Here is a 23,453-nt window from a genome sequence, read left to right on the forward strand (position 1 = left end):
ATGTGCATAATCTACAACAAATGTAAACAGCTTTGGCAGACCATTTGCCATCAACCTCACAGACTGAAGGCATACAATTCGATTCAGTTCAATTTATTTGTATAGCTCCAAATCACAATAGAATCCTCTCAAGGCACTTTACATAGAACCAAACAAGAGATGTTAAATTCCTTTTTTTCTCTCTTGGTCTGCTACAGCATCTATGTCTGCATGCATGTCTTGCACTCTCTTAATGTAACATTACCCAAGAACATATTTTGAAAATCTTGTCCTACATCATCCTCCAAACCTGCTTGAAAAGCCCAAAAAACACAAGAACTCCAGGTTATAAGTTGAGGTTTTAAACACCTGTTTCGTAAGCATTGATCATTTTATGAAAAACGCCTGAAAACAGACAGGTACCCAAACACGAAGCTTAACTTAAAAGTCAACGGCCCCAAAACATTAACATCACAAGGTGTTTCTTTTAAACTCTCCCTAATATGTCAAGTTGAGGAAAAGTTAAATAACTTTGGAAGTTTGTTTATACAACGTTATCTGCAGTGCTAGGGAGTTGACATCCCTGTATGTAAGGGCTAATGTTAGGTAACTTTAATGAAGTGTAGTTTAACAAGAAAGTTTAAGTATCTAGAGGTTGAGTCATTGCAACTGGATGTCTAATCATATAATGTTCAACATTCTACTGCTATAAACAGCACGTTTACTAGACTCCCTTATAGACTGCTGCTAGCTAGCTAAGGACATTGCTACTAGCAAGTGGCTAACGTCAATGTTAGGCGACTATTAGCATTAGCTAGCTAACGGCTAAATTACGAGTTAGCTAGCTGGTCCGGTAATTAACGACATTACCCATACTTGGCGATAAATGTGTGCTAAAACCTTCGATGTTACTTTAACCACAAAGTAGTCTAAAAGAAACACACTTACAGACTTGTTTCAAAGCGGCCATAAGATTTTCAGTCGCCAAATTGGCGCCATTTTTAAGATTCTAATACCTGTCATCCTGCTTACCTGGAAAGAGCTTCTGCGCGTGCGCAGCGTCCTACTATGGGCACCTACAGTATATCACCTAAAGTGCTAAAGTGGTGTGGAGCCAGAATAGACTTATTTTGGCATTGAAAATAAAATTTGGCAAAGAGGCACTGGCATTTTAAAAATGTAGTGACACTAGAAAAAATGAGTAGTACTAAAAAAATGCTTTGTTTTTATTATGCTGTTCAATGAGAATGTTTTGATTTTTGCCTGGCGTTGAAACTATGTCAACCCATCAACTGTGTTGAATAACAGTCCTTTCAGAAAGTATTCACACCTCTTGACACTTTATGTAAATAGAAGTTTTTCGATCCATTGATTATCTATACTCGTTTATTCCTATTTTAGAGTCACAGGGATCTGCTGGAGCCTATCCCAGCACTCTTTGGGTGAAAGGCAGGGGTCCCATCATAGGGCCACATAGAGACAAACAACCTCACACACTCACACTCACTCCTATGGGCAATTTTAGAGTCACCAATCAACCTGACATACATGTTTTTGGACTGTGGGAGGAAACCAGAGTACCTGGAGAAAACCCACGCAAGCACAGGGAGAACATGCAGACTCCACACAGAAAGGTCCCTGCTGGGTTTCGAACCAGGAGCTTTCTTGCTGTGAGACAACAGTGCTAGCCACTAAGCTGCTGTGCTGCCCTGCAGTCCTCCATTTCAAATTTACAAAGCAGTAAAATGTGCAAAAAGTGAAGTGTGAATACTTTCTAAAAAGACTACATATAGGCTACAGTAAATTCTACTTAACTGATAAACTGGCTGTCAGATAAAACCTCAATTCTGGGGAGTTTCAACATGAACCAAACTGTCACATTATTTTGTTTCTGCATTGAAGTGGAAAGTATATCACTACAGACAATTAGACCAAATGACATTACCTGATGCCCATAATGCTGCATGGGGTTCACACGACTCGTGAATTTAGATTCAAGGTGTGATGTTGGCTTTCAGGAGTGAATTAAGGACTAATAATTAATTTAAGGGATTCCTGTTTCATAGTATCAGAATTTCAGGTTCAAAGAAAATTTGCCATATTAACTTATTTACTGTTACGTAGCCTAGCTTCTATTGTACAACACAAATGGCGTGGACAAAAGAGAAACATGTTTTTATGAGGCAATACATTTCAGCAGCATCAGAAATCACATCCTCCTGAGTGACCATATGGCACTTCTCTGAAACAATATTTTTTAGTTGAAATAAACACTTTCACTAAGGGAGGATTTGCTGCAGGATTGTCATATTGGACTCCATTATCTGTAGCTAGAAATACCTAATTAACCATGCACTAGTATTATATTACAACTGTAGTACTGCTGCAGTGTTGCAGTACATTGACCACTTAACATGTTACAGTATGTTCTTCTATCATGGACAGCACAGTACTATGTTTAAAATGGTATCAAATGGACAGTAACAAAGTAATTTACCACTTCCAGAACCGTGGTGCATTACTTTTAGCATGGAATAAGTGAAAATACCATCCACTACCATCCTATTACCGTGGTACTTTGTTTTAAAGTAATGTATTCAAACAAACAATAACACACGTATATATAGTGGAATAAATATTGTGTGCACCTCCAAGTTTTTAAGGAGTGAAGGTGACGACAGTACATGGAGGAAGTCACACTCACACATGAACATCATGACTTCATTACATACCAAAATGGTGTGCTACGCAATTCTTTAAAAGGTTAAACACTGAGTCACACTGAAAGTCATAATTTTAAAGAACTGCCTGTTTAATTCACAAAACTGTCTAGTGGAAAATATGTAGCAGCATTTTATTTAAAAACTCAAATATAAATCTTACATTTTGGTGATGGGCAAACAAATTGCAGGAAGGGATTTAAAAAAAAAAAAGTTAAATACAATCAACATTTCAGCTTCTGAAGCCTGGCTGTTCACTTGTCCATTTATGTAGCCAAGCTACTGGTCCCAAAGCAAAACATGGCCATGTTTTGGCCAATAAAATGACCAGTCATACCAAATCACACAAATTCATACACTCATGCACACACTTCACCCTCCATCATGCAAAGCCCACTTTATAGCAGCACATAGAGCCAAATATGACCCTAGAAATAGTTCTGGGCAAATGAGGCCACTAACAATAAAAAACATATCACTAATATAACACATCATCACATAGAAGCTACAAAAAAAAAAATGTCCACTCAATTTGGCCCCTGCATAGAAAATAAAAATGGCAACCATTAAATGTAGTCTGGCTAGTAATTAATGCAAGTATTTTGGTGCATTAAAATAAAAAAATAAATCTCCTCTTGGGCCACCCTATCCCTGCTTGCCCCTTGTTTTGCATTTCATCCAAACTAGAGGGTTAAAAAAGGTAGAATTCCTATGGGGATCTGCCTACATGTTGGTCAGTGTATCCCCAATTCTTTTAAAATCAATGTGTGGATCCATTACAAAGAAGTTAAATATGTCTGTATCAAAGTTAATCAGTACAACTTTTAAAAGACAAAATATTGAGTCAATCAGTGTTTCTCCCACCAAAAAAAATAATTTTACATAATGTGTAATGGTACTGTAAGGGCCAACACAACCAAAACAGAGTAGCATATCTTCCCCTCACAGCTTTAACAAAGAAATCTAATTATGATTTGCTGTTGTCTTTTCAGTTTCAGTTTCTGTTTCGCTACTTGGAAGTTGGCACTGTGGGGATCGAGTATGCATCATTGGTCTGATTTTCAGCGTCATAGCATCCACTTGGACCAACTCTTCAGTCTTCTCACTACTCAGGGGTGGAGTCAGGATGCCTGAAGGGAGAGGATAGTTTCCATGATGCTCCAATTCTGCATCCTGGTAAGAGTAGGCCTTGTCCTGTAAAGAGAAATATGCAGAATACCTCTCACTAGAACGCAGGTGTGGTTGCTCTAAAATATATGTCACATAGTTATCAGCGCATGATGTTGTGACATGGAAGAAAACAGGTCCATTGTTCAAATTCTTTCTAAGTGAAGTTGTACTCTGTCTATCAGTTAAACTCATGAAAGTGGACATTCGCCCATTTGCTGAATTGTGACACAAGGAATAGATCAGTTTTTTCAATAGTTTGCTAAACCATTTTTGTACAAAATATTCAATGTTCAATATTTTTACAAGCATCAGTTTTCTTCATGATAACAGTTGCGTTTATCCCTGAAAATTATGTAGCATATCTATAAGGCTTCAGCTAAAGTGGCAGCTTCAGACATGTTAAGTTGAAGCCTAAATGCTCCTACGCATTTTAAGGTCACTTTCTAAATTTGTAGATTGACAGAAAATGTCAGTGTTGTCTTCTCACTGCAATTCTGTCACTTACTAGCCATGTCAGGTAAGGGGCATGGGACTGGATATTGTGCATATCATCTGCAGGAATTCCTGGGAATGTTTTCATAGGTGACCCGCCAATCTCCCGCAGTGCCATGGCAAATGGCACCATCCACCTCACACACTCCTCAACGTCCACCCTCTTTAGAGCTGTGGGGGCAGAAGGATGAATAAAGTGATAAGCCAGGGTAACACCACATAACAAAACAATTAAGTATGTATATATGATCTAATCAAAATTTCACTCAAGAATGGTGAATCTACAGTTGATTTTTTTTTTTTTTTTGTACCTGAAACATTTTCCACCAACTCCAGAGATGAAAAGTGAAATAGGGCTGAAGCAGCGAGCACACCATTAGAAAACTCCAGACAACGCATATCTAGCATACACAGGTCCAGCAACTAAAAGAACCAGAGAAAAATGACAAAGGGAATTCTTACAAAAACAGAAAACACGATTTGAAGGTTTAACATTTCTGGATCAACAGTACTGTTTTGCTCATCAAAACTACACTTTGCAACTGGTGGCACTGTAGAGCAGCAACAAGAAGGAGAGAACCTGATAATGGATGTGACTAAAAGCTTAACTGGTGGCAATGTGAAAGCCACAGATCATATAAAGTGACTTCTGCATAGGTTTCACAGTTTTCAATCAATGTATTTTGCATACTTGAAATGTCTAATAAATTTGAAAGAAAAGATCACCGATAACTACTACTAGTTATAATATGAAATTAAACAGTACTGTGTAGTCCTACTTAAAGCCTCAAACTTCTGTCATTCTGTATTAAAACACAGGAGTAAAACAAACAAACCAACAAACTAAAACAAAACTCAAACCTCTGCTATCTGTGTGAAGGTAGCTTGGGGGTATCTGGGGATGAGCAGTTCATCTGTGTCTTTGAGGTAGGCCACCTGCATGTAAACATTGAGCCAGGAGATGGGAGTCTGTGGGCTGAGACTCCACTTAAGCTCCTGTGTTAAAATAAGAGAAGGATAAACAAATTCAAGATTTTTCTGGGGCTGTAAAAACAGAATGACATTTTGGAGACATGCATTTTGTTTATTAGATTATTTCAGAAAAGGAAGAAAACACATGCTGTTCAACATTAGAAATTTAGATAAGAATGATTAATTACATTCTGAGGTCTGCCAAACTCTCTTTGCTGAGTGATATTAAAGTATGTAACATGGATCAGTGAGTAGTTTGTGCGTGTTCTTTACCTTCATAATGATAATTTCCATACTGAGAATCTCATCTTCAGTGCAGGCTTCATCTGTGACATAGGCAAACTGATAGACCTTGGGAGGATACATCTCCTGGAAAAGGAAAAGGGAAAAAAAAAAAAAAAAAAAAAAAAACACAGGAGCATTTCAACAACCAACCATACAAACCAACATATTCTGAAATGTCGCTGAACAAAGGAAATGCAAGTGAGATGTTACATCTAAAGCAAGCTCATCACAAAAACATCAAGAAAGAACTACAGACAAGTGATCAGCCACTGATTGTGGTTAGTCAACTCTACATCCTGTACAGCCTAACCCTTCATACCTCTACTTTGGCAGCAATGAAGAGACAGGTGATGCCAATGAGCTGCAGTGTTGATTTGAAGACATTTCTCTGTGTGGCCATGAAGCGATCAAAATAGTCCTGAGCAAGGTGGTATGTCTCCCTGTGCAGTTTGTACACCTCACTTACCTAAAACATACATGCATAGAAAATCACTGAATTGTGGCCTCCCATCACTTCAAACCATATATTGGTCAGGGTTATAAACTGGTTTGCTCGTGAGTGAACTACAAGTATGACGTTATGTCAGGATGTTAGTTATTAAACAACAGATGTAAAGCGGCGAGGCTCGTATCAAGGCAATACTTTGTTGCTATTAATTGGACAATAGTCATATATATTAGTGTCCCTCCAATTTTAAATTAAAGTAAAATGACAGTTAATTAGCTTTGGGTTTTGTGTGTATTTCCACACTATCTTTAATAAAAACATACAACCAAGAGATTAAAAGTTTCAGATGTGGTTAAAGGCACAGGAAACAAACAAATGCAACATTTACTTTCTTCCTCCACAGATACAGCTGAAATATTCAAAATGAAAGTGATTATAGCTGTGGAGAACAAGAAAATATTAAAATAGTGGTGATGGAGACATCAAACGGACCTCCATTAGCCAGTCCAGGAGAACTGCCCTCATCTTGGGCTGTAGATGAGGATGCTTCTTCATCATGTGGACATCTCTGATATAGGTCTTATCCTTCTCCAACATGTTGTTCCATACCACATCTTTACTGGCCCAGCTGATTAACAAAAGAGAGATGGACACAATATTTTAACAGAATAAGGATTCAGCTTTTAGATTGCCCTTTTGTTATGCAACATGTGCAAAGCTGTGTCATTTGCATTTACAGTATAGCTTTCCTTGGTAGATACATAATGCAGATCAGGCAGTACAGAGCGAAAACTTTTCAGTCAGGTTCCTACATGGCTTTACAGAGCTGTTTTATTTAGGCAGGAACTGATTAAAAGGTTAAGGAGAAAAGACATTAGTTGACAATGCAAAAAAATAAATAAAATAAAGATAAGCCCAAGTCTTATCTTACAGACAGGTGACAAATTAAATAGAAAATCAAACCAAGATATTTACTGCTTTTAGCTTTGCTGACCTTGTTTTAACATGTCGATGCAAAACTTATTTGCTGTGAGGTAAGTCTTTAGATATAAGAAGTGCTGAAGACAGAGAGAAAAAACATACAGTACATACAACACCAGTACTCACCACAGTGCAGGGAGTGGTGCACAACGCACAGGGGTTACAAGTATGTTGTTAAAGCTGTAGTGGGGGAAGCCTGCGTTTATCAAGGAAACTGGCTGGTCCTCTTCCTGATCAGGTGTGGGGATACACCTGTGTGGACTTGTGTAACAAGCATCAGGACGCCAGCTCAACTGCACAGGAAAAAGAGTAAAGAGATCATATAACAATAAGAGGGCAAGGTCGCTGTATAACTTGGCATAATATACTGTTGCATCTAAAACAATGCAGTGTTGGGACTCAATAGGTGGGCCACGGACACATTAGAGAACTAAGGTGTGGGGTAAGTCATGGTTTGACACCAACCTCACAGTCACGCTGCTTCTTCTTAGTCATCTCTGCTACCTCTTCATCCAGATCTTGTAAATACTAAGGATCAACAAAAAAAATACGTTTTATTTCTATGCTATTTGGTTTTCAAATAGCACAGAGCATGAGAGTGTATGGCAAGTGGCAGAAACTGAATCGTATGGTGGGAGTGTTTTACTTGGCAAGCACTAATAAATGCCATTATAGTCATTTACCATGTAGCTTCATCAGGCAGTGATACTTTGAAGCAAAGAACACTTAACGTGCAATGATCACTATATGAGGCACTTGCTTTATGTTTGCTGATGGACAGTTGTGGGCAAACTACTCACAACAGCAACATCTGCCTTCCTCTTTCTCGACCGTACTGTATTTGACTTGGGCACCTCGGGAGCAACAGACTTCGGTTCTGTCTCTTCCCTGTAACAAGCACAAAACAACCCCGAAGCTGTGAGTCCCCAAGGGTCAACATATATGATTCGACAAGCTTAGATACATCTAATCTGGTCAGAATAAGGGCTTATAGCAACGAGCTAATGAGCGTTAGCCGGACAGCTAAAGCTCCATCAACTCAACTTTTCTTTCTGTCGTCACACTCTTTGATTGACGCGCTTCAGGAAGCAATTAACTCAATAAGCGCTGAGCTTACCGTTTTCCTCTCATTATACTCTGAAGGCCTGGTGTCCGTCTTTGAGTAAACCTGTGGATGAGAAAGGTTGAAGCTTTATTTTGGGTCTAAAACACATGGATATAACGCTACTCCCAACCCCCACTCGGCAACCTACTTCTGACAAAGCCCAAGTCAGTCTGGCGCGGGCAAACAGGAACAGTATGCAGTTTTAAAACTCGAAAAAAATGTACCACATACTGCATGAATATGACTGCAAGTAGTCGATGTTCAACAACAGCGACTGCACTATCTGACTAACACTGTTAATCTGTGTATTTTAAAGAGGAATCTGGTTATTTTCCCTGCTAATTTTGGACAGCTGGCTTGCCACATAATGGCCGAACAACCCGGCACAGCCAGGACGCCTATACTCTCTATTCATACTTTAGCAGAAACACATCAACGCCGAGCACGCAGTTAAAACACAAGACACTGAAGTATAACCGTCCACAACAACTTTTGATTCGCTATCCACATCCAAACCTGTTGCGGTTCTTAGTTAGCATGTAAGGGGTAGCTAACCTTCGAAAACAGCTTCGCTCAACAATAACGTTTGTTTTCACCCACTCACCTCAGGATTATATCCTCGAAGTTCACTCGTATCCACTTCTGAGAAATTAATCTCAATAAGATGTAAACTTGCCGGCTGTTGTTGAGAGTCGCAGGCGCCGTGAAGGTGTCCAGGCCGGGCTAGTTCCTCTGAGCTGGCGCCTTGTAGAGAACAGATGACTGGGAGGAGTAGCTTTAACTTGGCGCTAAACCTCCACCCTCGCCGCCTCTTTAACGTTTAATATCAATCCACTCAGCCGCAGTTTCACTCGGATGACAGACTGCACAGCGTGTGTTTTATATGTTTGCTCTATATTTGGCTAAATAAAAGGAAAATTATGTTTTTAATTTACCCGGCAAAACAGGGGGCGTGGTTACCACGGTGACAGCTGCAGGGGCGTGGCTTCTGAACAGGAAGTGTATGATACCGCGTGGCTAGTCTGTCAGATGTAAACAAAGTCGTAGCTCTCTGTATAAAGCGCAAAATACAGTCTAAAGAGACCAAAATCCTGTGAAGTAATGTCGCCTTTTCGTTCTGTGATCTTCACAAATGCTTGCAAACCGCTGTCACCGTCTAATATTTAGCAAAAAAACTAACTAAGCCAACTTGGGGATGCTGCCGGGATGCACATTTCCACCACGAGTTGCCATACTTGCTTTTATAACCCCCACAGCGACCAGGCAACTCTTGTCAAAATGCGTCGTTACTCCACGTAGTAGGACAATATCAAATAATCATTTGGTTTCTGCACTACCAGTTTAGTAGATTTTGATGCCGGTGTTCATGACATTGTTTGATTAAATAAAATTGACCTTCGGCCAGTCACGTGATTTCCATGTTAAAAGTCAAAAACGAAGTCTGTTTTTCCTGGTCCTTGCTTGTTCCAGAAAAACAGGAACATGACGTTTTTCAAGCTTTTTGGGCGCCTTAAGTCCGTGGTTATCGGAATGATTCATGTTAAAGCCTTACCAGGTAAACTAAGACTATACTGGCCTGATCCCACTGTACTAATTTGTACTTATATATAAAAAGCTCAAAGTTTCAGGGGTATTTAGTTGAAGCCATTTTAATATAGAAAATGACTGCAATTTAATGTTAAACATGTCTTTATATTATGAATATAAGGAAAAAATGCAAGTTGCATTTTTCTGATGCAAGTTAATTGAAACTACTTGAGCAGTTTAATCAGTAAAAATACAAAATATTTTAGCAAGCTGATAATGTATTTTGTGTAAAATAACAAACTAGTATCCATAACAAATATATACTGCAATAGCACATACAATATTTCTTTCTGGAGCTGAAGTGTAAAGTGAAACGAAATGCAAGTTCTTCAAATTTGTATTTCAGTACAGTAGCTTAAAAAAACTACTTAGTTTAACTGCACAACTTTGGGAGCTATAATTTGTGATATCTTATTCCATATAAAACCAAGTTTCTTGTCTGTCTTAGGCACCCCTCTGGGTTGTCTGAAAATGTCCCAAATCATTAAAGAAGCGTGCAGTGAGGCATCAATCTACCAGGATTCGGGGATTGTAAGTTGTTTCATACTGTGTGAATTCCTTATGTGTTTGAAGTCTTTCCAGGTGAAGCAGTAACGATTGCTTGTAAACCCCTCTTTCAGGATGGTCTGATCATTGAGAATATGCATGACATCCCATACTCATTCTCTGTGGGGCCAGAGGTGTGTACCTGTATGACTGCAGTGTGTGCAGCTGTGAGAGACGTCTGTCCACTCCTGCCCCTTGGAGTACAAATACTGTCTTCTGCTAACCAACAGGCCATTGCCGTAGCTCTGGCTTCAGGTTCAGTCCTATTATCAATTCATTTATTATTGTGCTGTATATGAGGCTGTAATTATCTGCAGCTAAAGCATGTAGTGCAGAACAAGTCTTTAATCATGTTACAATTTCAGTTGCCAAATTTAAAAGGGATTTTTATATCAAACTTTACAGCAACTTCCCTTTTCCAAATTAAAGTGTGTTTATCAGTGAAAGAAAGTGCTGTGTGTTTGTACTCTGAAGAATGGCTACCAGGGTCTCAGACACAGCAAAAACATACCTTTATTTGAAACAGTGGCTACTAGTTAGTCAATCATAGCATTATAATTTGAATGCATGGTCACAGGTCTGGATTTCATCAGGGCTGAGGGTTTTGTCTTTTCTCATGTGGCTGATGAGGGTCTCCTTAATGCCTGTGCTGGAGACTTGCTGAGATACCGCAAGCAAATTGGAGCAGAGCATGTGCAGATATTCACTGACATCAAAAAAAAGCACAGGTGAGATCACTATCTTTACAGATTGATTTGAAAGTAGAACCAGTCACACTGATCTGCAAATAGACCTGAATGAGTATGAGAATTTACATCAGTTGGAAATACATTTTCTCTGATGATACTGACATATTTCTTAGTGGCAGAACTCATTATTGGTGCAGTCTTTTACAGCCACTAAATGCAAATATTTTTCAGTAGCTTCATAATTAATTTGCTTGACCCTAGCTGTCAGATAGGTCTGGGAGCATTCTGGCAAATTTAAAGTTATAGTTTAAAAAAAATCAGAGCATCTTTTATCTAATTTTATGACAGATGAAGGTACCGTTTTGGACTTAAGTGAATAGTTCAAATTCTACGTTCGTGTTATAACAAACATTTTAAGAATTAAAACAATTGACCAATTTCATTTTGACTTTAAAATGCTTTTAAATGTACAGGCAGTCTGAGAACTGATATATTTTACTCTATATGTGTTACCAGCTCCCATGCCCTGACATCTGATGTGAGTATTGAAGAGACAGCACGTGCTGCCGAGTTCTTCCTTTCAGATGGACTCATCATCACAGGAGCGTCCACTGGTGTTCAGGCTGACCCACGGGAGCTCAGAGGTACTGCCAGAAAAATAGCCCTTATGATGTTTTAATAAACGCTAAAAAGATACTGCCAATTTGACAGATCACCAGTCTATCAATGGGCTAATACATAGGGACCATGTCCTTCTCATGGCAACACAAGGGCTGCTATTTTAAGTAGTTTCCAATACAAGACTAAACTCTTAGAGCTAAACAGGCTCATAATCGTGTTTTCCTACTGCCAAGTATGCTGACACACAGGAGAACAATTACACACACTTTCTCCCCATCCCTGTGTCTTTCCCTGACATGCATGCACTTGCTCTCTTGTGAACACAAACATGCAGGCACTGCTACTAGGCATGCAGTCAGACAGAATGGAGTTTAGTCTACTGTGACCTGAGATTACCAGGGGTATCAAAGCATATCATCCTTACGTCCCGTCTCACCATACCACCATACAACAGACTGTGGGTGACATTAGATATCTTCGTCATATCCAGATTTTGAAAAAAGCATACTAGTTTAACATGTGTGATTCATGTGTCTCATGGATTTGTGTAACCATTGACAGCAAGTTTTTGTCAAAAGCTGTTATGCTTTCTTTGCTTTTGCAGAGGTTTCCCAGGCTGTGAAAATCCCAGTGCTGATAGGTTCTGGAGTGACCTATGAAAATGTGGAACTCTACCTTGATGCACATGGAATGATCATTGGCTCTCATTTCAAGGAGGGTGGCCACTGGGCCAATGCAGTCAACCCAGATCAAGTTAAGAGGTTCATGGAAAAAGTCTGTGACCTTCGAAAATGAAAGGAAAGCGTACATTCAGTTTTCTCAAAAAAGATTATAGAGGGTACTTAGGTGTTACATTTCATTTACAAAGATCTAGAATGTTTGTCTTTACTGCCAGAGTCAGTATTATTAAAGTTTAATTAGTCATAATGGTCAAATGTAGATTTAAACAAAAACTACATCATTTTTGTCATAGTTTTGTCCTGTGTGTTTTGAAAAGTTCTAAAACTTGTTTTGGTGAAACCTGCAGCACTTTCACTTGTTTGTACTGCCACATTAAAGACTTGCAGTCACCATCTTTAGAAAACAAGATTTATTTCAATATTTTTTTGTACATTTGATAAATACACACAAATTAAAAAAAACATAATATTTGACTTTATTCATACTCCAAAATGAACACTTTGTGAACATAAAAAAGTGAGTACCTGCTGAAAAATACATACATGCTAACATATTCTATACAAAACATGAACAGTGGTTTTGTAATTATTCCTTAAGGTGACCCTAAGTCAAAAACAAAAGGAATATATTATTTTAGGACATTTTACTTTTCAAATGACATGAATTTTGTACAGATCAATATGTGTACGAAATGAGCTTTTAATATGTCTGTCACAAAAATATCTAAAGCTAAGGCACATAATACATACTGAATACAACCAAGGAATAACCAAGCAAAATGTCCTACAGTATTCTACAGGTTTGAAAATTTCATATCTGATAGTGTCACACACTGTAGCAATAACAGCACCTTAAGAATATCTTTTACACACCTGCAGTTTCAGGTAAACCCTACCCCTACTTATACTAAACAAGTCCAACAACTCACCTGCTCTTATATATAATGCACAAAGGCTTTTACTTAAAAGTAATGTTCATGTTTCTTACTCATGTATTTCAGCCTAAGAGACTGGCTCTGTCAAAGGATCAAGCTTCATTGTTCTCAGTGCTTCAAGATACGACAGTTGCAGTCCAAGTTGCCTGCAATAAGATCAAAATGAAAACCTGTATTTCTAAGGTTCATTTGGCAGATATTCAAATATTTTACTGAACACAAAGTCCTCTGTCTTGGTTGAGATGCAGAATTAACTATGTGAGGTCAAACAGTGGTGGAAAATCTGAGGAATTCTGAGGCAGTGCTGTGGTGGAGGCAACTTGAGACTCTCTCATAAGCAGCATCATAGTTCATGTTCAGTAGTTATAGAGGCGCTGGCAAGGCTGCTTGAAGTTCCCGTAACGTTTCTCTGCTGGGCTGAATCGCAGCTTAGTCAGGTTCTGCCGGTGGAGGAAGTTGCGGCTCAGCTTCTTCCGTTCAGCCCGGGCTGTAGCCCTCTGGTCAGCCAGCAGCTGGATGTTGCAGGGCAGAGGAATTCCCCAGGCAGCCAGACGCCAGGATATATGCTGTCTCACTGCCACTGGCCTGGACAGACACAGGGGAAGTGTTACTGTATGTGCTGATGAAACTTTAGTGAAAAAACAGCATGTACCAGCTTATTCCAAATTAGGGTCACAGGGGTCTGCTGGAGCCTATCCCAGCTCCCTCTGGGTGAAAGGCAGAGGTACACCCTGGACAGGTCACCAGTCCATCACAGGGCCACATAGAGACAAACAACCTCACACACTCACACTCACTCCTATGGGCAATTTAGAGTCACCAATCAACCTGACATACATGTTTTTGGACTGTGGGAGGAAACCAGAGTACCTGGAGAAAACCCACGCAAGCACAGGGAGAACATGCAAACTCCACACAGAAAGGCCCCTGATGGGTTTCAAACTAGGAACCTTGTTGCTGTGAAGCAACCCAAGTTAAATCCCAAATGTGAGTACACTTTTGCAAGGTTTTGCAGCCTTTCTGGGGGGGGGGGGCAGCAGAGTGCCAAAGGGGGGCTTCACCAAAATAACACAGCATTTCTCTGCAATGCAACGTCTGGCAAACTGGGTTATCCAAATACATGCATGAAACAGTACATACATACAGTGGTGGAATGTATCTAAGTACATTTACTCAGGTCCCAATCCTAAGTATAGTTTAGAGATACTTGTACCTGAGTATATTCATTTGTACTTTAACACATTTCAGAAGCAAATATTCTAATATACAGACATTTTATTTCTGCATAATGAGTAGGTTTAGTTTTGATCATGTACATTTTAAGGTGTACATTAAAGTGTAAATCGTTTATACTGTTACATTACATTGTAGATTCAGGGCATTTTTACATTGTAGTACTGCTCTTTATTATATATATAGATAGACTAACATAGATATTAGTTCTATCTGTGCACATATGGAACAACATTTAAGCAAATAACTTGTACAGTTTTCTGCATTTTCCTTTGCAGGTCAAAGTGGCTCTTTACCTGTGAGATCCTAGTTAGTCCCATTCTAAATATTGCAAAAGACAACAGAACAGGTTGATGTTGTGATTTTCCATCTTGCTGCAGTCTTAATCAAATAATAATAAATAATGAAATAAATTTTGAACTTATCACTGGGTTTATGGACTTCACTGTTTCCACTTAACCTTGGAACATTCCCCTGTTTAAGAGGAGGATGACATAGGGGTGGAGTAACTAATAGTCATCTTCACTTATTTTACAAACTGTGAGTGGTGTGAATTGGTCTGTGGTTATTCATTTTCAGTTCAAGCTCTAAGACAAATGTGTGTGTAAGCTGGAGGGTGTAAATGGAAAGTAACCTGGAGGAATCCTCTTCATCCTGGTCAAAGCCTATCTCCTCCTCCTCCTCCTCCTCCTCCTCCTCCTCCCCACCACTCATCCTGCATTTCATCTGGTAGACAGACATGCTGGGATGCTCAATCAGCAGGTTCTCGAGAGAATCCACTTCAGGGGCTGATAGTGGCCCGTTCTCTGCATAAGGAACATCCCAGTTCAAACAGATCAGTTTTCTTGCCAGTAGAGGCTGCACTGTCACTGTCAAGACTGTTTTATTTCATTAATTATTTATACATGTAAATAATACATTGGTGTGCCATGAGCAGCGTTTATCTCTCACCTGGGAGATTAACTATGACCCATCCTCCCTCTTCAAACTCCATCAGCTCCTCATAGGTGTCATCCACTGCCTCCAAGTCCTCATCAGCATTCCCAAGCAGATGAGAAAAAATCTTTCCAATCATATTTATGGCTCTACCGGTATCTGTAAATCAGCAACAGAAATGCAATGAATCCATATTTAAATGTTACAGGAAGTAATTAGTTAATACAAGTAACCTCCTCTCTAACTGTGTCTTTAGCAAATGGTTGAGGCTGTCCCAACCAATACCCAAAATATGTGTCAGCAATAGATACCTACTGTTTCCACTGTATCAACAACTTAGATTACATCAGCCCAGAAACCCAAGCAGCCTGAGTTGTTTTGTTCAGTAGGTCAATTTAGAAGTGAACCGGCAGAGACAGCATAATGTTACTCAAGTAGCTGAAATTACATGGCTTGGAGCAACATTACATATTAAGTGACACTGTTTGATTGACTGCATGTTTACTAGTTTCTACTACAGGTTTGTATTCCATCTCTTAAGGGTACTAGCTAATTGTTATTGTATACAGCATCATAATACTCAAATTGAATGAAAATAGTGAAGAGCTAGTGAAAAAAACACATTTTTTGCCATCCAACACACATTACTTGTCTAATTCCTATGTCAGCTGACTGCAAATTATGAATCATGCTCAACAGTCATTTTCCTGCACTTATTTAAAGTATCTTCAGATACATACAAAATAAATTCTGAACTATGGCACACAAGCTGCACGTATTAGTACCTTTATCTTGTTGTCTAGGACAAAAATAGACTGACAAATAGAAATGCCTGCTTCTCTAGTGTCACCAGATCCTTCCTGTCAACAGACTGCAGGTCCCTTCATGACACACAGATCAGATCAGAGCAGAGCAGATCAGATCAGAGCAGAGCAGATCAGATCAGATCAGATCAGATCAGATCAGTGTGTGCTCTGGGATTAATGAGTTTCTCCATAAAACACACACGTTACAAAACCGAAGACATTTAGTCGAGATAACAAAAAAGGCTGCAAAGATGTGACAGCCAAGAGGAGGGTAGTTAGAGAACAATAGACTGTGGTTAACTCTGGCTCGGGAAAACGCCAACATGAATCCAGATGCACAGACACTCACGTCTGGACTCACCTGAGAAAGAAAAAAAAACGGATTTTCCTCTAGGAGCAGCTGTTACACAGAAACGATCTTGCGGTTTCAGACTTTGTTTTGATCGCACTTGTTTATCTGCGAGTCCTCCCTGCGTCCTGAAACGTCACACCTTAACTCCGCCCACCGGGACGTGTCGAGTGTGCGTCTGTCTGCGTCATGTGTTACAAACACATAATACACACTTTTATTTTCAGGCGGATTGGTTTGTTACACATATCAGAACATAATATACCGAGTCTTTGTTTACATTTCTATCACAGAACATTCATCCTTTGTAGACTTCAACACTAATGTATGTAAGATTACTTTACACTCAGTGGAAAAACGTATTAACTGGCAGGATACGTGCAAGGCCATACAGGCGCAATCTGTGTGGCACACTTTCATACTAAGGACCCCAGAAACTATTTTGAACTTAATGCACATGCGCAATGTGTGTGTGTTTTGCAGAATGCGGAATCAAACCCGTAAAATCCAAAACGTCTCCCTCGGCACATTGACACTGGCGTAAAGCTGAACGCATGTGCGGAGCAACGACGGCTGATTCATTCCGGACACAACTGAGGTGAGACACTTATGGGTCATATCAGTCGTATCCAATACACGACCCTCACGTTCAGCAACGAACCCCTCACGCCAAACTTCATTCAAAAACCGGGCAATTTAGATACAATTAGTGGTGATTTTAGGACCAAGCGCCAATAACAAGTTCACCTGAGCTACTATACGAAATATCGGCTGCCACGTTGACATTCGGCGCATACTAAGTTTATTAGTATTAGACAATTGTCGTCCAATATCCAGATGTATTTAAACATGCTTGATCTTGGTTAGAACAGGTGTAAAGACAGAAAAAGACTGACAGTTAATTTAATATCTGTCTGCATTGCTAACAAGGCCTTTTAAAACTAAAATCGAAACCAAATTGTAAATGTAAATCGAAACCTAATTTGGTTCTTTATCTGTCCTGTAATATCACTGTAGATAAAAGAGTATTAGAAATGAATGTGAAAGCTAATTAGTTCTTGAAAAGAAATTGGACCTTTTTCTTTCAATATGTGTACTATTGTATACACAGCAATATGCAGCACATATACACTGTTCCCAGATGACAAAACCTAATTTCTTTGAACACAAAGTTGTAGGTAGAAGTGATGAGGGTCCAGACCCCCAGCGGCCCCCAAAGGCCCCAGGTTCACTGCACATCAGTATGTTGAGGTCATTTTCCAAATGTGCACCATTAAAGCCTAATATCAGCTCATTTTGTGGTCCTGTCTTGTGGAAGAACATGTAGGTTGTGTTGATAGTGGCCTGGTACAAACATTCATGAATCAGTATAGTGGCCTGACCTTATTTTGTTTCATGATCATGATCAACACTTCACCTTGTTCTGCTTCAGTCATCTGAGGAAATCTGTGTCATCATCATGCTCACTGTGAGATAATAAGGGAAGCTGCAGAGGAAAAAAGTGTCAGTAAGAAGTTGCAAGTTAAGTTTAAGAAACTACAAATGTAATATTAAATATTTTTAGCGACTAGATTAGGTTTGGTAGTCAATAGATGCTGTGTCAATGCTCAGCTCAACTCAGTATATGGAATAGATGTGCAACTAACTCTTTATGGTGAAGACACCACAATAGAGCTGCCTGTCCACTCTCTTGTCTTGACAGTACTTCGGTGCAAGGATGCCTCCACGCATGGATGATGTGATGCGTCTGTGCTGTGAAATATCAGCCCATGATCAGATTAAGGTCGCAGTGAAAAACTCCACCAAAGGAGCAATGGTGGCAGGGGGAGGTGCCTTTGTAGGTGGGCTGCTCGGTGGACCAGCGGGGATTGCTATTGGTAAGAATTAATACTCAAACTAAAAGTTATTGTGACCTCCACATTTCTAAGGTGGACATCACACACTGTAGTTCACACTGACAGCATGCAAGAAAATACAAAACACTGAGTAGGCTGTCATTCACAGACAAGAGCTTTTGAATGTCAACTGATCTGAGATCTGTATTTAAGGCATGTCCAATGCTTTCTGTTTTAATAGTCATCCAGCTGAATCTGTAGATGTGCAAACTCTACGCCACAGCAGCTTGTTGCCAGTCTTTAAATAAGCATTTGTGAAGTTTAGTGTCTGATTGTCACAAATAATTTCTTTTAAATTAAAGACACCACAGCACTCACTGCAACCTGTGTGAGTGACCTAAACACACAGACATCATGGTGTAGCTGTTAGATACAGGAATTCCAGCCATTGCCTTTTAATGCTAGATGTGTTGATTGGTGTTAGCCTGTTTGTAATGTAGTTGTTCAAAGTAATACCTTTTAAATTTACTGCACTATCACCTGAAGGGTGATAGGACCTTTGAACCTTCAAATCATTCACAGCGAAGCGTCAACAGCCTGGAATGTCTGCATCAAACTGTGGGCTGTTAATGTGTGTATGTAATAACATCAATCAATATGTTTTAGTTACACTTACTCCACTGTCTTTAAGCCAGTAAGTGTATCCACAGCTATATATATATTTTAAATATTGGTTTATAGTATCATTCTACTTGTTTATAACTCAAAACTCTAAGTCAGAAATCCATTATTAGAATTCATATTCACAAAAATTTAATTTCCAGCAAATTGGTCCATCAGCACAGTGCAAACTTAACAGGACTGTTTGGACCCAGCTCTGCGTCACCACACACACATATCCCACACAAACCTCCGATGAACTTGCTTGGTGCTTCCATACTTGATAACTTTGTCAGCAATGTAACCATTAGCTGTTGTGACATTGATTAGACTAACTGCTTCTCAGTGTAACAGTGGTTTCAGTTGTCTTCAGGTCTCCAAAGTAGATCAGAAATGTGCTGTGTATTTATCCACTCTCCTGTCTGTCTCCAACAGGTGGAACAGTAGGTGGCCTCATGGGCAGCTGGCTGACCAGTGGTCAGTTCAAGCCTCTGCCTCAGATCCTGATGGAGCTGCCTCCTACTGAGCAGCAGAAGCTCTATAATGATGTTGTGGCCGTTTTAAGCAACCTGGACTGGATGGACGCAGCCCAGCTCATTGCTCTTGTGATGGGCAATGCCACACTGCAGCAGCAGGTCACTGCTGCCTTACTAAACTACGTCACAAAGGAACTCAGAGCAGAAGTGCGTTATCGAGACTGAGTTGTGGATAGCAATGGACTTTCAAGGAGGGATAGGTCTGCCAAACACACCCACAATCTATTACAGCATATTTTTGTACTTTGCTATTTTAATCATGACAAGTTAAATTGCACCATTACAGCAATTGGTAATGGTGATGGTAAAACGCAGAAAGTGTTTCAGCCTTGTTTTTCAGTGATGTCTGTGTCTGTCAGAACTGATACACTCATATTGTCATATTATCAATCTAGCTACCTACACAGGAAACCTCGTGACTGTAATGAATGGAAACTGACCTCAGGACAAATAATGTTTGGTTTGGTACATTTTATTCTCCTTTTCTCTTAGAAATTGTTTATTCTGGATTAAAATATAATCTCTTTGCTCATGCAGTTTGTATCAGGCTATTTATAATATAATGAACTGAGCAAACATTTTAGTTTCTTTAGATTTAGATTCTTATTCATCATGTAATATCATCAGAGGCATCTGATCAGTCCTAACAAGTTCAAACATCCAGCCAGATTCATAAAGATCTTCCATTACAACAAGGAGTCCTGCACCAGATGGTGTGGCCCCCACACAGCCGTCACCTGGCAACTTCACCAAGATGCTGGAACCATGTCCCTGCCAAGAACCCTGGACATTGTTCCAAGGAGAACTGGTGCTGTTTTAATAGCAAAGGGTGTTTGCACCAAACATTAATTTGACTTAGTTTTTTTTTTTCTGTTAACTTAGTATGAAATAAAATTTTAAGAAATGCATGTATTCATGGCCTTTTTTGATGCAGTCTTTCCCTTATATTTAGTACCTACACCTGCTTATGAATTGGAAAAAAACACAGCCATAATTTGACACATGTTCTGTACAACATGGCAAATCATATATTTCTTGTAGAACAAAACTACCACTTAGTATTTTGAGCTTTTATTGCAGTGAAATCTTTAAAAAATCTCCAGGATGGACATTTGATCTTAGTTTTGTTAGAAACACTGCCCCGAAAACTCACTAATGAATTTCATGCTCAAACATGTCTTTCCTAAGCCCATACCTCGCTTGACGTTTTTGTTAAAATAATCATAAGAGATGAGTCTTGAGTCTTTGTAGATAATCTGTCCTGCAATCTGTCCTGAACTTTTGTAAAAGTTCATCACCAGGAAAACAAGAGATTAGCACTTGGTATAAAAATTGACAAGGTAGGTAAAAAGCAGTGGCCAATATATTGAAAAATGCAGACATTCCTAAAAGAGATGAATGCTGGTTGTAGGTGTCTAAACTGAGAGTGAATGTCAGCTGTAGTATAAAATAATGTGGTGCTTATATTTAATAGTATGTCCAGCAGCAGTTATTTACATAGCCTCCCCAACATCTAATCTTCGCTTTGCAAGATGTAATTTGTGCAAATGATATGTGAAGAGTCTGCTGCAGGACAGGGACAGGCAGAGAAGCTGAATCTAATCTCTATAGATCTAATGTGATTTAGAAATAAAGATTGGGACGGTATCACCTACACTTTGTCCATTCACACCCTGTTAGTAGAGGGAAGAGCTTACAAGTGTCCCAAGTGAAATGACTTAGTGCTCATAGGGAAAACATTAAAAATATAAATCAACTCAAAATCTCTGGTTCAAACAAAATTAATTCTAAGATATAAAATTGTAACAAACATGATATTCACTATGCCTCAATTTTCTGTGGCGTTGTAGCTTCTCTGAAACAGCAGAAATGAAACAGACTTGTCTTTGACACAGAATCTTTCTGACTGAAATCTTTATCCACTAGAGGGCTTTGGGGTCCATAGTGAAAGGCTGCTGTACACAAGGTTCAATAATCTATATTGTATAATTATATAATTAACAGTATACCAATCATGTTTTCAAATAAAAGCAAAGACTTCACAGATTTTTTTAGTTTACAAAGGCAATTCATTTTATTTGTATAAACAATTGGATGTGGATTTTGAATTTATGTTACATTCAAATAGCAGTAACACATCCAGCTTTTTTTTTTTTTTTGCAAATGCAGCATGTGTGTGGCTCAGAAAACAGTGGCCTCACACTGGTTAGAAGGCACAACAGTAACAGCACAGCTCAAGGTCTGTCGTCTTCAGATACGACCTCCCCCATTGGGACCATAAACCACCTGATGGATGCCAAACCTTTTAAAGAGGTGGAAATGGTAGTTAGACTAGCAAGGTCAGCATCAGTTCCTGGGCCTAATGGTGTTCCCAAATGGCTGTAATGAACACGCTCCAGATGCACTGTGGTTTTTGTGGCAGCACAGAACAGCCTCAATTGTGGAGAAGGGCACAGGGATCTTTATTCCTAAAGAAGAAATGTTCTGTGGACGGTTTAGGCCAATTTGCCATCCCTATATAAAAGGTGAGATTTTCTTTAGAGGGTGTCGATAAGAATGGCCAGCCTGAGCGTCTCACAGATAAATCCAAACTAAACCGCTCAAAGGAACAACAAAATCAGGTTCTTTTCTATAGATTTGTTCTTCTGTGCATCATGTCACATAAGACATTCTGCCCATATGTGTCCATGTTATTGTAATTCAATACTGGGGTAGAGATAACATAAGGTCTTTCCACAGCAAAACTTTGTTCTATTAGGCATTTGGGCTGGTTGTTCTCCTGGAACACAGCTGGGATCTCCTGGGCCTGCCAATAATAGACAATCTACTCATCTTAAAAGTATGTGAAACCTTATATCCTACAAGATATAAATAGATAAATGTTATAGGCCCATAATCATTTTTAAAATGTGGCTTCAACTTGGTAAAATCACACATCACAGAAAAGCTTCCCAGGTCCAGATTGAGGTAAAAAATTCAGCTGACATTTGGGTACAAACCTTATTTGCTGCCTTGCTAAGCATTAGATAGGAAGATCAGTATCATGCTGTCTGTTTAATAGAAAGCTATAGGCAGAAGACTGTTAGATTAGTTTTGCATTAAAGGCTGGAAACAGGAGGAAGCAGCTCACCTGGCTCATCCAGTGGTTAAAAAAAAAAAAAAAAAAAAAAATCCACCTACCAGTATGTCTAAAGCTCATTCAATAACAGGTTATATCTTGTTTCTATAAGTCATAAATTGCTGTTTTATATAAGGTGTCATATATTAATATTTCTTGGTTGGGCAAAATAGCTTCTTGGAGTTGAGGGACATAACAACCTTTAAAGCCCCAGTGCTTTGGAGGTGGTGGTTCAAAGACTTTTTCTCACCACTGGACTGAGCCAGGTGTTTATGCCAGGTATCACGTATGTCAACAAGGACCCTGATGAAAGTACATTTTATAAAACATAAAATACACAATACCTTATGAATTATAGAAATATAATCAGTGTGGCAGTGCTCAGTAATATTTAGGCACCGTGTGGCAGTGCTGTGGACTGTATGAATAATATTCTACTTAAAGGTTCTTAGTGTTCTTGACAGTAAGAAAAGTTCATGGACTTAAGAGTTAAGTATATATTCGGGAAATCCCATCAATATTAGACAGTGATGTCCATTATTTGAGTGTCTAAATTCTACATGTAAAGTTTATGCACAGTGTGGCTCAAAAGTTCCCACAAGGGAACCAAAAAAATAGCATCCAGTCTAGTTTGTCGTATCAACAATTCAAAGCTGTGCTTTTCCTCCTGAGATGACAGATGTGTAAAAGTGGTGAAATGAGTAAGTATTGACATTCAAAATTCTCTTGTCAAAATCTGATCTACCTGTGTGATCTAATTTTTCCCTAAC

The 23,453-nt window shown here is 39.1% G+C and overlaps 4 protein-coding genes across 9 annotated transcripts; 2 read left to right on the plus strand and 2 right to left on the minus strand.

Moving 5' to 3' along the window:
• Nucleotides 1-2,816: 2,816 nt before the first annotated feature.
• ccne1 (cyclin E1) lies at nt 2,817-8,890 on the minus strand. Its single transcript, XM_026293917.1, has 12 exons — nt 8,757-8,890; nt 8,165-8,215; nt 7,848-7,935; nt 7,513-7,575; nt 7,174-7,340; nt 6,559-6,694; nt 5,938-6,084; nt 5,607-5,702; nt 5,223-5,357; nt 4,673-4,784; nt 4,375-4,532; nt 2,817-3,893 (listed from the first exon to the last, which is right to left on the minus strand). Exons 2-12 carry the CDS (start codon nt 8,176-8,178, stop codon nt 3,663-3,665), a joined length of 1,347 nt encoding a protein of 448 aa, XP_026149702.1. The 5' UTR covers nt 8,179-8,215; nt 8,757-8,890; the 3' UTR covers nt 2,817-3,662.
• A 697-nt stretch (nt 8,891-9,587) lies between these two features.
• LOC113122451 (uncharacterized protein F13E9.13, mitochondrial) lies at nt 9,588-12,728 on the plus strand. Its single transcript, XM_026293814.1, has 6 exons — nt 9,588-9,707; nt 10,188-10,270; nt 10,360-10,540; nt 10,863-11,013; nt 11,491-11,618; nt 12,200-12,728. Exons 1-6 carry the CDS (start codon nt 9,635-9,637, stop codon nt 12,388-12,390), a joined length of 807 nt encoding a protein of 268 aa, XP_026149599.1. The 5' UTR covers nt 9,588-9,634; the 3' UTR covers nt 12,391-12,728.
• Nucleotides 12,671-18,011, minus strand: LOC113122452 (tumor protein p53-inducible nuclear protein 2). Of its 4 annotated transcripts, none has more exons than XM_026293815.2 (4): nt 17,952-18,011; nt 15,395-15,538; nt 15,078-15,312; nt 12,671-13,795 (listed from the first exon to the last, which is right to left on the minus strand). In XM_026293815.2, exons 1-4 carry the CDS (start codon nt 17,968-17,970, stop codon nt 13,567-13,569), a joined length of 627 nt encoding a protein of 208 aa, XP_026149600.1. In that variant the 5' UTR covers nt 17,971-18,011; the 3' UTR covers nt 12,671-13,566. The 4 variants fall into 4 exon arrangements, with proteins under 4 accessions (XP_026149600.1, XP_026149603.1, XP_026149601.1 ...); XM_026293818.2 differs by having other exon boundaries at nt 15,078-15,249; nt 17,952-17,994; XM_026293816.1 differs by lacking the exon at nt 17,952-18,011 and adding an exon at nt 16,547-16,701.
• Nucleotides 16,840-20,477, plus strand: LOC113122453 (protein C19orf12 homolog). Of its 3 annotated transcripts, XM_026293819.2 has the most exons (4): nt 17,055-17,132; nt 17,707-17,760; nt 18,237-18,411; nt 19,465-20,477. In XM_026293819.2, the coding sequence occupies exons 2-4, from the start codon at nt 17,722-17,724 to the stop codon at nt 19,728-19,730; spliced, it is 480 nt and encodes a 159-aa protein (XP_026149604.1). In that variant the 5' UTR covers nt 17,055-17,132; nt 17,707-17,721; the 3' UTR covers nt 19,731-20,477. The 3 variants fall into 3 exon arrangements, with proteins under 3 accessions (XP_026149606.1, XP_026149604.1, XP_026149605.1); XM_026293821.2 differs by lacking the exon at nt 17,707-17,760 and having other exon boundaries at nt 16,840-17,132; XM_026293820.1 differs by lacking the exon at nt 17,055-17,132 and having other exon boundaries at nt 17,546-17,760.
• Nucleotides 20,478-23,453: the final 2,976 nt, after the last annotated feature.

Source organism: Mastacembelus armatus, chromosome 3, assembly GCF_900324485.2.
Source record: "Mastacembelus armatus chromosome 3, fMasArm1.2, whole genome shotgun sequence".
NCBI lineage: Eukaryota > Metazoa > Chordata > Actinopteri > Synbranchiformes > Mastacembelidae > Mastacembelus > Mastacembelus armatus.